This window comes from Eretmochelys imbricata, chromosome 3, assembly GCF_965152235.1.
Source record: "Eretmochelys imbricata isolate rEreImb1 chromosome 3, rEreImb1.hap1, whole genome shotgun sequence".
Lineage (NCBI taxonomy): Eukaryota > Metazoa > Chordata > Testudines > Cheloniidae > Eretmochelys > Eretmochelys imbricata.
The window spans coordinates 134,359,199-134,377,727 of record NC_135574.1 but is presented as its reverse complement, the minus strand read 5'-3'; the positions used below and the strand labels follow the sequence as shown (position 1 = coordinate 134,377,727).

At 43.2% G+C, this 18,529-nt stretch overlaps 1 protein-coding gene across 3 annotated transcripts in view; it reads left to right on the top strand.

Annotated features, from left to right (window-relative positions):
- Window positions 1-4,714: 4,714 nt before the first annotated feature.
- The window catches only part of B3GALNT2 (beta-1,3-N-acetylgalactosaminyltransferase 2), a 40,717-nt gene continuing 26,902 nt past the window's right edge, over window positions 4,715-18,529 (top strand). For all 3 annotated transcript variants that reach the window (XM_077813437.1, XM_077813436.1, XM_077813438.1), the window contains exons 1-2: window positions 4,715-4,897; window positions 17,558-17,705. In XM_077813437.1, the coding sequence (XP_077669563.1) occupies window positions 4,804-4,897; window positions 17,558-17,705 (242 nt within the window). In that variant the 5' untranslated portion in view covers window positions 4,715-4,803. The remainder of the gene's footprint in view (window positions 4,898-17,557; window positions 17,706-18,529) is intronic.

Sequence of the window (18,529 nt, the reverse complement as noted above, 5' to 3'; positions counted from 1 at the left end):
TTTCCAGATGTACTAGCTAGGCAGCAGCAGAATCACACTCTGCTGTTAACTCATGTATTTCTGATAGAACAGCATCAGTAAACCTTCCATTAACCCTGACAGCTGTTTGGAGTGAATCTCACAGCTGTGTACTCAGAGGCAACTGACTGCACATCCGCATCATTTTGTCAGGTAAATCCATGGTGTAGAAAACAAAGGAAACCTTTGTCCCCTATCCTTTCATGTTCAACAAGACCAGCTACTTTTCCAGATGCCTGTAATCCAGGGGTGTGCAAACTTTTTGGCCTGAGGGCCACATCGGGGTTCTGAAACAGTATGGAGGGCTCGGTAGGGAAGGCTCTGCCTCCCCTAACAGCCTGGCCCCCACGCCCTCCCACTTCCCGCCCCCTGACTACCCCCCTCAGAATTCCCCATCCATCCAACCCCTCTGCTCCTTGTCCCCTGACCGCCCCCTCCCAGGACCCCCCCAACCTCTATCCAACCCCCCCTGCTCCCAGTCCCCTGACTGCCCCCCCATCCACCAGCCTGCCCCCTGACAGGCCCCCCATACCTATCCAACCCTCCCTGTTCCCCACCCCTGACCGCCCTCCACAAACCTCCGGCCCATCCAACCACCCCCTGCTCCCTGTCCCCTGCCTGCCCCCCTCCACCCCCTTATTCAACACCCCCACTCTCCGCCGCCCTACCATGCCACTCAGAGCACCAGGACTGGCAGCCGCACCAGCTGGCCGGAGCCAGCCACACAGTCTGGTGCACCAGGGCAGGCTGGTGGCTCTCACAGCTGCCTGCCTGGCAGGAACTCAGAGCCCTGCCACCCAGAGTGCTGATGGCACGGCGAGCTGAGGCTGCATGGGAGAGGGGACGACAGGGAAGGGGCCGGGGCTAGCCTCCCCTGCTGGGAGTTCAAGGGCCGGTCAGAAGGGTCCCACGGGCCGCAGTTTGCCCACCTCTGCTGTAATCTCATCCTTTGTTCTAACTGCATTATATCCACTAAACTAATCTGAATTAGGCCTGGTCAGTACTTGGATGAGTGACCTCTAGAGAAAATGCAGTTGCAGGAAGTGGTGTGGGTGATTCCATGGGAATCTTCTGGTTGAGTCAGCAGTGTACGTGTGCTAGTGTAGATGGAGAGTTTTGGATGAGATGTAAAATAGAGCCCCCACCTATTAAAGATCCCATGACATATTTTGCAAGAGCAAAAGTGTTACCCTGGTTTCTGGCCATATTCCAATCATGGTAATTATATCCATTACATGGATGTCTAAAATTCCCTATGTAATTTTAGATGCATAAGATATTCCTCACTTCCTCTTCCAAGTAATTGTATTTCTGAGTGCTGTAACACAGGTGCTGCATTTTCAGTGGTGGGAGACCTGGTTCCTTGCCAAAGTGAGGCACTTGTATTCTTTTGTCTTTATTGGAATAATTAAGGATTGTGGTGGAAGTCTATCTTGCTAGTATAAGATGAATTATTAAAAGAAAGAATCTTTCTCGGATTGTTTTATTTTTGTGCAACTATAAAACAGATTCCAGGAAAAAGGTATAGGCTTAAAAAACAAAAAAATACTTGTTCATGATATTGTACTATCTCACAAATGGTTTGAGCTGTGTAAGCATTAATCCAGTATGTAATGAATGAGCCCCAGACTAGAAGGCATTTTTAATTTTTAAAAAAGCCTGTATTGTATTTCAGTTGAATTGTTCCCTTAGAAGACGGTTATTGTTTGATGATCTGTTAGTCTAAGGTGTGAGGGAAGAGGAGAGTCTATGTATTCTTAGTCAGCACAGCAAAAACAGAACACATTTCCTCTTACATTTTTAAAGTTCTGTGTTCAAGTTTATTCCAAGTAGCACTGGTTTGTCATTGCCTTCACTTAGAACAGTATTGGCCCCTCAGCAAGGAGATGGTGGATAACGGGGCCATTTTCTCAGATCTTTCTGAGCTATGTTTGGCACACGAATGAAGTGGGAAACCTGAGCAAAGAGAGCTTTGTGCCTCCCATATTCTAGAGCCTTCTCTGACGCATGGTTGGTCTCCAGTGCAAGTTAGAGCAACCTCTAGGCTGTTTAGCTGCAACAACCCCTTAGGGAACCATTCTGCTGACAAGATTAGTCAGAGCACAGCATGTGCCTCTGGCCAAGGTGCCTCCCTCCCCAACATGCCTCCTTACACCTTAGGCTGTGGGGGGACTAGCAGAGAGATATTCCACCAGCTCTGTATCACTAAGGGAGCCCCCTTACACTGAGGTTTCTCCAGAGTAGGGTGCAAATGTGAAAAATTGGGTGTGGGGGGGGAGTAAAAAGTGCCTATATAAGAAAAAGCCCCAAATATTGGAACTGTCTCAGAGGCTGCTTCCACGCAGTTTACAACCCTTTTACCTTTCCAGAGCAACATAAAAGAGCACAGGAACGTGGCCTATTAGGACTCTGGACTGGGGATAGCGTATCTATATTAAATTCCTGGCTCTGCCATTCAGTTTCTGAATTACCCTGGGCAAGTCTCTTAACCTTGCTGTGGTTGAGTTCCCTCATTGTGGAAGTGAGGGAGCATGACTTACCTATCTTCCAAGAAGAAAAGGAGTACTTGTATCTTCCAAGGGTGTTGTTAAGTATTAATAGCGGCAGAGGGAGCTGCTAGCATGCAACACCCATAACTAAAGACACTTCCATTTTATAGCTATACTGTAGCTATAAAGAAATGATGGTGTATGGTCTGGGAAAGGTTTTATAGATGCAAGACTGGGATGACCACACTGTTTACAAATGATTCTGAGAAAAACTGCCAAGAGGAACTCTGTGTTTCTTCCTCAGTTTGAATCCTGGACTCTAAAATAAGCAGGACTTTTTGAAGAATAGCAGAGCTAGGGTTCTTTCTATCCAGAATGAAAAAATGACCATATTTATATTATTCTACAGCTGGGCTTGAGATACCAACAAAAGTTATATAATTGGCAGACCAATTAGATACCACCAATTAGATTTTCCTTGGTACTGTATGTAAATAAAAACAGGAAAGCTGTATATTATGCTTTCACCTTATAGAATCAAATTTACTTATAATATTTCTTAGGTGTCCTATTGCCTTGGTATTTAACCATCTTGAGAGCAGTTGTCTACACTGGAAAAAACCCAATGGCACTGATTAGCACCACTGAAGGAGTACAGAGATTGAGCTACCTTCTCATCTCTAAGTCAGGGTTGAGTAGAGTTAACCTGTTTTATATTTTGAATTAAATCCCTCCCTTTTCCCTCCTCCCCACCTGACATCCAAGCAATTCCTACCCAACACAAAGCATATGATCAGACAAAAAGTATGTTGTGAGCAGGGGTGGTGAGTTATATGGGCCTGTGGTGCCTATGCTCCAGGAACATTCAGGGGCCCAGCTCCACCAATGTTCGGGGCCGGGTCACTCCCGCGACCACGCCTGCCGCCCCTCGGAACATCTGGGAGTGGTACCTGCAGGGAGCGGCACACGGAGACCCCCTGCCCCCCCCCCATCTAGGAGCTGCTGACAGAGGGGTGTACAGGTCACTTTCAGGAGCTGCCGGAGGTAAGCCCTCACCCTCTCACACCCTAACCCCCTGCCCCTGCCCCAGCCCAGAGCCCACACCCACACTTCCTCCCAGAGCCTGCCTCCTGCACCTCAACCCCCTGCCCCAGCCCAGAGCCCACACCCAAACTACTTCCCAGAGCCTGAACCCCCTTCTGCATCCAAACTCCCTCCCACCCCTCACTCCTCCTGAACTCCAACCCCCTGCCCCAGCCCAGAGCCCGCACCCAGCATCCAAACTCCCTCCCAGAGCCTGCACTAGTCCCACACCCACACCCAAACTCCCTCCCAAAGCCTTAGGTATGTATGGGGGTGGGGACTTGAACCCGTTCTGGGCACCACCAAAATTACACAAACCTGCCGCCCCTGGTTGTGAGATGCATAAATGGCTTATTTGGCACCAAGCATCAAACATAGGTGGCATGTGATGTCCCCTAAAAAAACCCAACCAAACAAAAAAGCTGTCTCATTTCTTATACACTTCTTTGAAAAACAAGCCCTCACTTTAAGGTGTTTTGGCAGAATAGGGAAAAGGGATGCTGGCATGCCAGTGCTCCCTCCTAGCCTAAACAGGCTTTATTTACACTGGTGCAGTTGACCCCAGAGCACCCTGCACCGGTACAAACCTTGTCAACGCCATGAGTTTGTTCCAGGAACTAAAATCCCAGCGTGTGAGCTCTTCAGGACAGAGCCATCAGCTGAGATTTTTAAAAGTGACTAGCGACTTGGGGTGCCCAACTTGATCCGCCTCCATAGAGCCCATCCCCTGAGCAGCGGCTCTCACGTGGGCGCCCACCGTCTCCAACAACCACCGCTGGCAAGCTTGGCCGGCGGCCTCTTGCGAACGGGAGGCGCTCGGGAAGAGGCACGGTGCCGCGGGCGGCAAGGAAACCCCCGCGGGCGGTCGAACCCCGGAGAAGGCGCCTTTACGCTCTGGGTGCTCGCCGCCCCTCCTCCAGCCGCGTGCGGCAGCGCCCTGGGGGCCGGGCGGGCTGCAGGCCCGGGGGACGGGGTCGCTCCGCAGCCCCGGGTCCCCGGCAGCAGGGCGCGGCGCTGGGGGATTGTGGGGATTGTAGTAGGGAGGCGCCGCTCTCCGGGCTCTCTCTGGGCGGGACTTCGCTTCCCGGCGGCCGCAGGCAAGGCGGGCGGGGCGAGTCGGGCATAGCTGCGGAGCGGCCGGCGGCGGCCCCGAGCAGCCGCCTCCGCGGGAAGCCCCCGGCGCGGGGCGAGGCGGAGAAGCGGCCGGCGGCCAATGCGAAATTGGCTGGTGCTGCTGTGCCCGTGCGCGGTCGGGGTCGCGCTGCACCTCTGGCTGCTGCTCGGCGGCCCCGGGAGGCACCCGGCAGGTAGGCAGCCGGGGGCAGGGCGCACGCACGCCTCGTTTGGAGCGGGAGGCGGTGGGGTGCTGCCACTCCCCACCCAAGGCGGGCCGGGGGTGGTTCAGGGTGCAGGCACCCGCCCCTGAGGGGGAGCGCTGGGCAGGAGGGGACAGAGGTGCATGCCCGGTGGGAATGCGGGGTTCACGCTTCCCTCCCATAGCATGTGTCCCTCTTAAGCCTTTCCCAGTTTTCTCAAAGAAAGAGCGTCCAGTGGGTGTTGTAAGGGCCGCAAAGCACAGAGGTGGGCTGCTAGCAGCAGACCTGCCCAAATGGTATGGGGGGGGGGGTCTTGCAAATACATCATTTGAGGAGTGATGTGGGAAATTGAAAAATAAATGTACTGCATAGTATTTGGCCATCTATAGAGCTGATCACAAATAATTAGATCAATTAAAATAAGTGATAAAATCCATTGGTTAGATTATATACAAGAAATAAATTGACCAACTCTTCTTATTCCCCTGAGTTTAGAGAACTAGCAATGAGGCCCCCCTCCTATAAACCCTTAAGCATGTGTCAGGTTTCAGAGTAGCAGCCTGTTAGTCTGTATCCGCAAAAAGAAAAGGAGGACTTGTGGCACCTTAGAGACTAACAAATTTATTTGAGCTGTAGCTCACAAAAGCTTATGCTCAAATAAATTCGTGCCACAAGTACTCCTTTTCTTTTTAAGCATGTGTGTAATTTGAATTTGGGAAGTAGTTCTATTAATACAAACACATTGCATTAGAGATCACAATTTTTTCCCTTTTAGGGCAGGGTTGGATGTTGTATAACTCTTTAACTGATTGAGTGAAGAAGCACATGCTGGGCACACAGTTGTTCAGGCATTTCTGTGGTTGAAAAATTCCAAGCAGCCTGCATGAAAATATTTGATATATAGATTTAGTGTGGAGCCAGTAGAATGCTTTTTGTTATTAGATAACCTACAGAGGAAAAGTGCATGAAAAGCTAATGTGGGTTTATAGGAAAACAATGAAGAATTATGTAGGACAAGAGAACAATTTTGTGCCTGTATTGTTATACTGGAGCTACTTCATTACAATTCAGCAAAGTGATTACTGGCAGTACAGTGGAACTTTCTTCATTGAGAGTCATCTGTTTTTTCGTAGATTAACTTAGTTATGAGCCCAATCCTGCTCCCATTCAAGTCACTGACAAAATTCCTCTTGACTTCAGTTGTGTAGGACAAGGTTCTATAATATGAATTGCCATTTGGACTTTGCTGTGTAATCAAAACCAGTAAGGATTTGCATTGCCCTTACTATAAAGTGGTTCATACTAAATCAAGGTGAGTGTAAGTGGATTTCACTTTATGTTAATACCTATTGGTCAGAATAGGCACTCTCATCAACTAATGAGATTACTCCATTGGTGGTGATTGTTAGAAGTAGATGACCATAAATAACTTTCCATGCTACCTGTCAGTGGGTTTCTGAAACTTTGCTATGGAGTTTTTTTAATTTGTTGGAAATGTTCTGTTTTGAAAAGAGACTAAGTAAAAGTGGTGTTTTATTACTTAGGAGATCTGCTTGGAGCCATGTATTTGGAGTCATGATAGCTAATTTTATTTTATTAACAAAAATATGTTTTTACTAGTACTGACTCCTATTAGCTGGGCAGAATCTACACAGCTAAGAAAGAATGAGATGGAGTCTGTTCTTTCTTAGGCATTTTTCTGTAGAATTGTTCACTAAATTCAACAGTCAATTAGTAACACCTGTCTAACAGATGTAAAGTCACTACGGTCATAGATATGTCAATGGGGGCCTGTTCTGGCTTGTGGAACCTGAATGATGGTGATGCGTGAGCAGGAAAAAATCCAGCTTGGTTTTCCAGATCCTAGGTTGAACTTGCAGGACTGTCTGTCAGAAAAAAATCTTTTTATTTGATCTGGAGTCATGGAGAGGCAGTAAACAGGGAACCCCTTGATGCCTTTTTTATAGTCACTTTTCAGCATTGCTCTCCAAATGTAAACGTTTCCAAAAGATGATCTAGAAGTGTCCTGGTAGAGAGAGAGAAATGCTTTTTGTGGGTTGTTAAAGAATATTTTAAACATGAGGGTAAGGATAGGCTGTTTATAGTTCCATACCGTGTTGCTGGGCCATTTATACTTCTACTGCTCTACTTTTTTCACAAGTTGTAGTAAAACTAATAATTTGTACTGAATGCTTATTAGATTGTTACAAGTTTGCTGACTTGCCTGAGGAAGTGATCCAGCAAGAGAAAGATATTCCTTTCCACTTCCTGCACCTCATATTTCTGGTGCTGACTTGTATCCTTTGGGGAAAAAAGACCAACCTCTCCCCAGGAAGGGCAGAGTCACAGTTTCAGAAATGCAGTGTTAGGGTAAATGATACAGTATTCGTATGTGACTGTTTTGTTTCCATGCTGTGGATTTCCATTTCCATCAGTTGTTACTCTTTCCAGGACAAACCCTAGTTCCTTTCAAGCCAATAGCAAAATTCTCATTCACTTCAGTAGGACCAATATTTGGCCCTAAGTGTCATACTGATGATGATTTTGATGTTAATGTATTGCTATTTGGGGGGCCTCAGTCCTGCAGACACTTCTATTACTATTCTTTATGCTCACCATAGCAAGTAGTCCATGTGACTGACTACTCGCACTGTGTCAAATAGTAGGTGCTAGCAGGATCAGGCCTTTAGTAGTCAAGCAAATGCACAATATTCTCTCTTTCCAGATTTTATTCTGAATTGTGCAGGGCTTGTTTAACAGTAACATATAGAATAAAGCAATGAACCTGAGCAAAGAAAAACACAGGAAATTTCCCCTGATATTAAGTGTAAAAATGAAATCATTCAGTATATGGAATAGTTTCCTAGAGAAAGCACTTTGGAGCACTCTTGCAAAGAAAGTGAAAGGATCATGCACTTAATAGACCTTAAAAGCTTCTACAGACACATACACTATAGGAAACATTCCTGCATTGCCAGAGAGAGGAAAGATGAGCTAAGAGATTTCCTTCATCTATGATGTCTATTGTTCTGTGATTTTTGTTCTTCAAAGTGCTTTGTGAACATTAATAAAGTGGTGATAGGTTTATACCACAGAGTAGGAAATAGCCTTATTTTTTAAAACAGTTTTTGAAACTTGAATATTAAGATGGTCTGGTACTGTTTGATAAAACCAGCCTTGTTACTTATTATTGATTAGTGAGGGGTTTTTGTTTTTATTTTGTGTGCCTTCTGCTCCTTTGCCTCACCACCTGGATTCTTTGGCATGAACAAAAATTGAATTGATTTCAAAAGTGTTTTATAGTAACTGGGGCATAAAAATGTGTTCTTGGTGTGTGTGTTGGCATTTAGTTAACCTTTGGCATCACAGCAGTCACATAATTAGCCGCTAGCATGGGTCAAAGGTGGCATGAACAGTGATCAGTCACAACATACTGAGCCAAATTCACCCTAATGTTACTCCTTTGTGGTAAATAGATTTACACTGGGGATTATTTTGCCCTTTGAATGGAGGTTTCCTCGAGAGTTGAGCTGCATATTGTGTTAATTGTTGTTCACATTATTTTGGGGCTGGATAGCCTGCATGCATTTTGAAAGAAAGGAGAAATAGATCTGGAAGTCTAATTACAAAATGAGGGTTCGGCAGATGTGATGTGTCTGTACTTTTCTCTAACGCGGATTAATCTAATCCAGCATATCTTTATTGTATCTTATTTTATCCTGGAAGCATACCAGATAGTTGTAAAACTCTTCAACAAATATAGTTCTTTTTGAGGTATGTTTATTGAAGAGAAAACTAAAAAGTGAAGAGAAACTTCTGTAAAAAGAAAATAGCCCTGATTCATTATTAACTGCACAATGCCTAAATTAACCTGAGTAAAACATGAATCCGAAGACCCTGCAGCAAATATGTGATTTTACAATTTCCCGTTTTCTTGGAGTCCTGAATTTAATGATTTCTTACTCTGCCGAGGCATTACAGCCTGCACTATGTGTTGGTAATGTCACTTATACTGCTTTGGGCAGGGGTAGGGCAAGGTGGTGTCTGCAAGTAGAGATAAGAGAAGCCCATTTTTAACCATTCAGAAACAGAAATAATCTAAGATTTCCTGTGTGTTCCTTTTTATGAGTTTCATAATATTTTATAAAATACATTATAAAATTGCGAAAGATAAAACAGCTTCTGAAAAGTTAATTACAACCTGCCCCTCCTCCCAATTTTCTTTAATCCCTACAGATGGACTCAGTGCTAAGCAAATGTTCAGTTGATGGCACCACTGGCAGAGGCTATGTCTAACAGAAGTTGCTTATTGAGGGACTTCAGTATCTCCTCAAGAAGGAAACACACATTAAATTTTGCAAGGTACACCTTTGCTGAAATGCCCTCTGAGACATTGTTCCACATATGTTTATTTGGGCATTTGGCATCATTTAGAATTGGGCCCGTGTGTGTGTGTGTGTGTGTATAATGTCAATCTTTTACTGCCAAATAATTAAAAAAAAAATACAGCACCGTCTCTAGTTCCCACATATTGAACAGCACATGAATGCCATTGGCCATCATATGGCCTGGTTCAGCAGACTACTTAGCATGTGCCTAACTTTAGGCATTGACTTGAATGGAATTATGCACCTGCTTACTTAGGCTCATGCTGAATTAGTGCCACAGTGCGCATGGAGTATTCTCTGTGTGACATATCGGAGGGAAAGAAAGTGAGTATGGCCTGTGTTTGGTTTTTTAGTGGAGTAAGAATTTGTTTAAAAACAAAATATACAAGCAACCTCTGAAGTTGTGAGCAAGACCACGTTCTGAAGGGAGAATGTCACTTCATAAAAGTGTGTTCCATTTTGGGTCTAAAGTACTTATTTGACAGGGTCATTTTAAGTTTTTCAAGCATCCTGTTCAGGCAAATGTTAGATTGCTCACTCTAAAACTCGATAATTTGTGGAGTGATTTTTTTTTCATCTGCTTCTGAGGGCAGCAGGCTGACAGCCGTAGAATCTGAAATGGTCGGTCTACAGAACCGGCGGAGCACAGGCAGCAGCCGCACAAGCTTTCCGAGAATGGCCTTGTGCCCTTTACTACAGGGACTCTCTAGGGGTGAGGGGGGCAGCTCGTTCTTCCTGCCCCTTTAGTCATTCACCTCCAACAAAAGTACCATTGTAGTGAAGTTGGTTTGTAAGAAAGACCTGTCCACTGGGAATTGTATCAATACCACCAGCTCATTTCTAAATAGGCCACTGAACAGTCTTGAGGTGGTAGCCGTCTTTTGAGTTTAATTTTTATTCTATGTCTCGATAAGGCACTCTGTGGCCAAGACAGCCTCAACTAGTAATGATGGGTTAAACTGCCAAATAATAAGTTTAGTGCTATCGACAAGAGACTTCACAAACAGGACTTTTTTTTTTTGTATCTCCATTCCCTATCCCACGGCCATTGCTGGTGGTAATGGTCAGTGTATCTCAGATCTCTAGTTCAGGGCAAAAAGGTCTTGCCAAAAGTTTGTGGGTGCTGTATCATCACTGATACACTACCAGCTGCTATAGCATAATAGCCTCTCCAGTGCTTTTGTCTCCTTTTTACATCTGAGATGTTTACTAGAACTCTGAATGTTCTTTTAAAGGGGTATCATCCACAAAAAAACTTCCCTTCTGTCTAAAAAGTTTTGCTTACTGAAGCTATAAGTAACATCTAAGGGCTTACCTCCATCAGGGATTTTTGCACTGGTGCAGCTATGTGAGTGCAAACCTCCTGTGTAGATGTGCTGCACCAACATAAAGTGGATCCTACACTGATGTAACGTATCCCAGTCTCCATTTGGGTTAAGTCGCACCAGTGCTTGGCACTTACACGGGGGGTTGCATTGGCGTAGCTACATCACTGAAGAAATCCCTAAAGCAGGTAAATTCTAAGGCCTGGTCTACACGGGGGGGGGGGGATCTATCTAAGTTATGCAACTTCAGCTACATGAATAACGTAGCTGAAGTCAACGTACTTAGATCTACTTACTGCGGTAAGACCTACTTCACTGCGATAGGTCGACAGCTGACACTCCCACGTCGACTCAGCCTACACTTCTCACTCCGGTGGAGTACTGGAGTCAACGAGAAAGCACTCGGCGGTCAATTTATTGCGTCTTCACTAGATGCGATAAATCGATCCCCACTGGATCAATCGCTCCAGAGGTAAGTGTAGACATGCCTTAAGGTGACTATAAATGAAAAAGACTGGGGAGAGAGAGAATGTCTTTCTCTGTTTTTTCCAGTTTATTCATTTTGTCCATTTGTCTGCACTTTGTGAATAATGAGTTTCTCAGTATACTCAGTTTGTTTGATTCTTGTACACAGCTACGCAGCCCATGGGAGAGTAAATCACGTAAAAAATAAGAAAATGTGGTTGCATGCAGTAGTCCCCGAAACAACTTTTGGTTTGGAAGTTGATGGTATCCCTGGAACCTTTTGTCTTGGCTACTCAGTTCTCAGAATCTTTTGAGTCCATCCCTTTATTATTTAAAAAAAAATAAAAAATCAGTAAGTGCAATTACTTCAAGTCAAAGTTTCAGAAGCCTCTATCCCAAGAAAGGGGAAAAAATTCATAGGCAGGTGTTGTAGACCAAGCAGGATGAGCAAGCATCTCAGAGAGGTGATTAAGAAAAAGCAGAAAGCCTACAAGGAGTGGAAGATAGGAGGGATTAGCAAGGAAAGCTACCTTATTGTGGTCAGAACATGTAGGGATAAAGTGAGAAAGGCCAAAAGCCATGTTGAGTTGGACCTTGCAAAGGAATTAAAACCAAAAGTAAAAGGTTCTATAGTCATGTAAATAAGAAGAAAACAAAGAAAGAAGAAGTGGGACCGCTAAACACTGAGGATGGAGTGGAGGTTAAGGATAATCTAGGCATAGCCCAATATCTAAACAGATACTTTGCCTCAGTCTTTAATGAGGATCTTAGGGATAATGGTAGAATGACGAATGGGAATGAGGATATGGAGGTAGATATTACCACATCTAAGGTAGAAGCCAAACTTGAACAGCTTAATGGGACTAAATTGGGGGTCCCAGATAATCTTCATCCAAGAATATTAAAGGAACTGGCACACAAAATTGCAAGCCCACTAGCAAGAATTTTTAATTAATCTGTAAACTCAGGGGCTGTACCATATGACTTGAGAATTGCTAACATAGTTCCTATTTTTAAGAAAGGAAAAAAAGGTGATCCGGGTAACTATAGGCCTGTTAGTTTGACATCTGTAGTATGCAAGGTCTTGGAAAAATTTTTGAAGGAGAAAGTGGTTAAGGACATTGAGGTCAGTGGTAATTGGGACAAAAACCACATGGTTTTACAAAAGGTAGATTGTGCCAAACCAACTTGATCTCCTTCTTTGAGACGGTAACAGATTTTTTAGATAAAGGAAACGCAGTGGATCTGGTTGACCTCGATTTCAGTAACGCATTTGATACAGTTCCACATGGGGAATTATTAGCTAAATTGGAGAAGATGGGGATAAACATGAAAATTGAAAGGTGGATAAGGAACTGGTTAAAGGGGAGACTACAACGGGTCCTACTGAAAGGTGAACTGTTAGGCTGGAGGGAGGTTACTAGTGAAGTTCCTCAGGGATCGGTTTTGGGACCAATCTTATTTAATCTTTTATTACTGACCTTGGCACAAAAAGTGGGAATGTGCTAATAAAGCTTGCAGATGACAGAAAAACTGGGAGGTATTGCCAATACAGAGAAGGACCGGGCTATCATACAGGCAGATCTGGGTGACCTTGTAAACTGGAGTAATAGTAGTAGGATGAAATTTAATAGTGAAAAGTGCAAGATCATGCATTTAGGGATTAATAACAAAAAATGTTATAAACTGGGGACGCATCACTTGGAAGTAACAGAGGAGGAGAAGGACCTCAGAGTACTGGTTGATCACAGGATGACTATGAGCCGCCAATGTGATATGGCCGTGGAAAAAGCTAATGCGGTCTTGGGATGTATGAGGCAAGATATTTCCAGTAGAGATAAGGACCATTATACAAGGCACTGATGAGACCTCATCTGGAATATTGTGTGCAGTTCTGGTCTCCCATGTTTAGGAAGGGTGAATTCAAACTGGGACAAGGACAGAGAAGGGTTACTAGGATGATTCGAGGAATGGAAAACCTGTCTTATGAAAGACTCAAAGAGCTTGGCTTGTTTAGGCTAACCAAAAGAAGGCTGAGGGGGGAGATGATTTCTCTCTGTAAATATATCAGAGGGATAAATACCAGGAAGGGAGAGGAATTATTTAAGCTCAGTACCAATGTGGACACAAGAACAAATGGAGATAAACTGGCCACCAGGAAGTTTAGACTTGAAATTAGATGAAGTTTTCTAACCATCAGAGGAGTGAAGTTCTGGAACAGCCTTCCAAGGGGAGCAGTGGGGGCAAAAAACATATCTGGCTTCAAGACTAAGCTTGATAAGTTTATGGAGGAGATGGTATGATGGGATAGCCTAATTCTGGCAATTTACTGATGTTTGACTATTAGTGGTAAATATGCCCAGTGGCCTGTAATGGGATGTTAGATGGAGTGGGATCTGAGTTATTACAGAGAATTCTTTCCTGGGTGTCTGGCTGGTGAGTCTTGCCCACATGCTCCGGGTTTAGCTGATCGCCATATTTGGGGTCGGGAAGGAATTTTCATCCAGGGCAGATTGGCAGAGGCCCTGGGGGTTTTTTGCCTTCCTCTGCAACGTGGGGCACGGGTCACTTGCTGGAGGATTCTCTGCACCTTGAAGTCTTTAAACCACAATTTGAGGACTTCAGTAGCTCAGACATAGGTTAGGTATTTGTTACAGGAGTGGGTGGGGGAGATTCTATGACCTGCATTGTGCAGGAGGTCAAACTAAACAATCATAATGTTCCCTTCTGACCTTAAAGTCTATGAGTCTAACTAGCACTGGAATCTTTTATCCTTTCCCCGGTGATAATGCCAGTAAATATGTATTTGGCCACTGAGTGTGACACTGTGAATAGGAGGCATATAGTCTCCGAAAGAAAGTAGTAGTAAAATCTATTTATGATGGAGGTTGTTGAAATCTGGTTGAGGCCAATATACTGCCTTCCAGTATGTAACCCTTACTGTGGTGTCCTGACTCAGCTCAGCGGTACACATTTTTACAAGAGGTTCTCTGGGTGGCAGCTATATAACACAGATTAGCAGCTGTGAGTGCAGCTGCCTGTTTTATTGTACTGCACTTATTGCCATGAGTTAACAGGGTTAGGCAAAAGAGCAAAGGGAAAGTAAGTATTTTGTGCCAAAAGAATGTAGCATGGGAATTGCAGTGGGGGAGGGGAGAGACTTGCAAAGATTCACTGAGAAGCCTAAGGCTCCATAATGTGTCTGAGAGAGTCAGTCTTAGGAGAGTTCTGAATCTTGATTTTTAATGACTCTGTGACCAACGTACCAAAAAATGTTCCTTTCTTCTTAGCCCACTCCCACTATCTACTGTTACTATAATATTTTATGCTTTTATATGGTTCTTTACATCTTCGGAGCATTTCATGGTCATTAACTAATTGGTATTCACACTCCTCCTGTAAGATAGGTGAGTATTTTCTCCTGGGGAAAACTGAGCAACATAGAGTGCCTTGCTCAGGGGCACAGCGAGTCCGTAACACAGCCAGAATTAGAACTCCAGAGGTCTGGCTTCCAGCCCTGCCCTCAAACCACAATGATTCATTTCTTGTGTTTAAGCTTTTTAGAAACTGCAAGTTGTAAACAGATAGTTACATAATCAGTATAAGGTAAGAATAGCATATTATGAGTAATTAATAATAAGATAAACAATAATAGAGACAACATCGGAGGCTGTTGTTACATGCATAAAGAAAACTCTAGCTTGTGAATGTGTGGAAACAGTTGAATGATGATGCAGTAAGTTTGTTCACTTCTGAGTTAAATATAAAATGATTGACTCAGAAGTCACTAATAGTTTTCTCTGAACTTCTACTGCAGATCACATGTATACCATGCTCTTGCTTCCTGAATGGTTCATCATAGGTTAATATCTTTTTCTGTACCTTTAGCTTTATCTCTTCTTTATATTAGTTTAAAGACAAACTGTTACCCTTTCCATTAGAGCTTAATAAATGCTCTTTCCCATTTACCAGTAATAAATAAGAAGCTTTGCCAGGCAAACAGGGGACTTATTCATCAATTTCAGCAAAATTTGTTTTCATTTTTCAAAAAGTGACTATCTCTTATGACTGAGAAGGCAACTTTCTGAAAGTACTGATGCGGTGCTGTTTTACTAAATCTACGGACAGCGTGAAACAAAAGAGAAGGGACCTGCTACATCTAATCTCAACCAGGTTAATTCTGAAGGCTCTCTCTGACTGCCTCTATGACGTGCTTTGTTAAGGGATTGTATCCACATGAGAGAGTTTCACCAGTTTTAAAACTAATTTAGTTTAATCAGTGCAAAACCCTGTGTAGACACTCTTAATTTGGTTTGAGTGGCCTGTTTTGGTTTATCTTAAATTCAGAGAAATTGATTTAAGCTAAATTAATATTTGCCTCTCTGTAACCAAAACAAAGAAAGTGCCAAGGATATATAAAACATAATGAAATAAATAGAGCAGATGCAGGTAAGAGACGGTATATGTGAGGAGAAGGGGGAAGAGGAGGAATTACAAGAGGACGTGTGAGCTACTTCTGATATTGCAGTCCCACCAGACATATGGCTGTTTTACAGATACCAGCTAATAGGGAGTACTGGCAAACTCTAATTGTATAAATGTCGATGGGGACATCTAAAACCTCCAGATAATCAGCATTTACCTATATAAGAGAAAACCAAATAGTATTCTGATGAAAGATTGTCTGACTTGAGCTGGGAATTCTCTCCTCTAACACTCGCCAGGCATTACTTAGATAGAGCAGTTATACACACTTATATGCAGCAAACAAATCTCACTCCTGAAATCTGTCAAAACTGCCATGTATGTTTATTTGTTACAAGAGCCGTAACTATCGGCTTTAGTGAAAACATGCAGGTTTCTGAGGAAGAAAAGAAATGCTAGTCTGTGTAGAAAGAAAATGTTTTGAGAGATTTTTTGGGGTCCTTCAGAGTTAGTTCCTAGGTTATATAAATTCTTTTAATTAAACTAATATCTTAACTTTCTACCTATAGTATGTGAAGATTGAAAGTGTGCTGAAACATCCATGTTTAAACAGCTTGCAGAAGTAAATTATCTTTAAAACCTAATATTGTGTGCCTTTCCTGCAAAATGTCTGTTACAGAGACACAATGGACGTAGGATTTTCAGAAATTATATTTTACTTCTCTTCCAATTCAGTCCCAGGTCATACATGTCCAGTCATCACGACACACGTTTCCTTCTCAGTGTTTAATGAGGGCACTGGTGTAGTGGATAGAAGTCTGGAACATAACATTGTATAATCTGGTTATAATGGGTAACTTGCAGATATTTTTAGACACCCTGAAATTGGACGTCTAACATGACCTTGTCTGTATTGTTTGCAGTAGCTGTGTTAAAGAACTCTGGCACTCACTCATTTTAACTGTTTGGCTTAGGTCTCAAATTAAGGAGAGTGAGATGGAAGTGATCCCTCACCCCTGCTAAATATAAACCTTTCTCTTTTGGCTTTAGAATGGCTGATGAACAAAACCACGCAGATCCATATTAGAGGTCTGTCTGATTGGTTGTGGGCTCCTAGCCATACTTCTCAGGTTTCTCTTTAGTCAGAATCTCACTTTAAAGGAAGTACCATTTTTATAATCTCTAAATTTTAGAAACAATGCTTAGCAAGATCTAAATGTTATTTATTACTAGCATTTATGATGAAGCCCATTGCTGGTATATCTGGGGAAGACTCATGCCCACAACTGAGCAAGGTGAAAACATTTACCTTCTATAGGGAGATAATACCCCTGTCCCCAACCCTTTTTCCCACTCTCACAACTTTACAAGGGCAGAGACTAGGAAGGCCCTGCCAATAAACTAAATGGCAGTGGAAACTGAGCCAGCATGGACAAAGACATGTCTCTTAACACTCTCTGTGACCACACTCAGCTTAAGTGGATATAGTCTAGTGGCAAAAGCCCGATGTCAAGAATGACTAGGCCCCGGGTTTTGTGGTAGGTCAGAGAAGGAAAGGCTGTCCATGAGGCAGCTGAGGCCAGGCTTTTTAGGATTTTGCAGATTGTAAGCAGCACCTTGAATTTCACCTAGAAGGTTTCTGATAGCCAATGCAAAATGTGGAGAACAGCTGTGATGTGCTCTCACGGAGCAGCTTGCTCAGAAGGCAGCCACACGCACGCATAATTGGCTATCCCATCATTCAACCTACAGAGGGGTTTTCTTTCGTTAGCTTTGAAGGTGTCATGCACTTGGTTACTTTAGTTTACCAGCAGTCATTTTCTCTGTTCTCTCCTGTAATAATGTCACAGCTCTGTAATGGTAGTTGTGGCATGTTGAAAGCATCTTCCAGGCTTTTGACGAACAATGTGACACAAATGCTGTTTCTGTTTTTTAATGCTCAGGACGCTTAATACACTTACTTCTGATGCGTTTTTTAATTAACGTTTACAGCTCAGACATTTGGGTTTATGTTTCTGTAATAAATAGTTGTTGTTTTAAACTCTTAGGTCCACTGGCTTTCTTTCCTCAGTGGGAACTGAAACGTTACGATGTTATCGTCGGTGTATTATCCGCTCGACACAATCATGAGCTGCGGAATGTTATAAGGAACACTTGGTTCAAGCACTTGAAACAACATCCAGCGCTGAGCCCTCGGTAAACCTTTTATAAATAATTTATATTGCTTGGGCTGGGTGAGAAGCTAGGAATCAAATGAGTAAATGTTGTTTGTTTCTTATTCTTTATTTTGGAAAAAATAAAGATAGGTTCATGCTGGTAAACACCTTTTATTATGGCTGACAGGGCACTTTCATTCTTAACTCCCCCTTAACGTTTTATAAAAATAATAGGCACTCTGGATTGAAATTAATTTTTTGAATGTGATTAAAATTTGTTATTTGAATGTGTGCAAGAGCGTTTTTCATCCATTAAGAAATGCTCACGGGGTTGCTCTATGTAGTTGGATGATACACGTGGATTTATTTTACAGTGTAGTAGTAATTGGCATGCATGTAACCTTAGTTCTGTTTTGATGTCAGGAGAAATTTGGTAGCAAGATACAACAATGGTAAAAATGTATTGCTGAGCATGTGCAGCAAAGCTATTTTGTTGACTGTGTATAGCTGCACCAAAGTACCACCCTCTGTTCATAAAAAGGCTGTTTCTGATGGTGCATTAATTGAAATGCACTGTTTTTGAAGGTGTATACAGCCAAATAACCACACTTTCCATGTTTGCTGTGATCATTCACATACAAACAGAGGCTGGGGGGACTTTAAATCATAAGTCCTGAAGTTGTGTGTCTCTAGGAACAGATGCTCTTTGGCACCTTTCAGGAATGAGCCCTTATTAAAGTTTCATACAGTGTTTGCGAGTTTTATCTTGAGTCAGAGGAGGAAATTACCAACATTCAATGTTAATGCTTCATCATGGGTCAGGTTTTAATCACATCAAAATCAGGAAATGCAGTCATGGTTTCC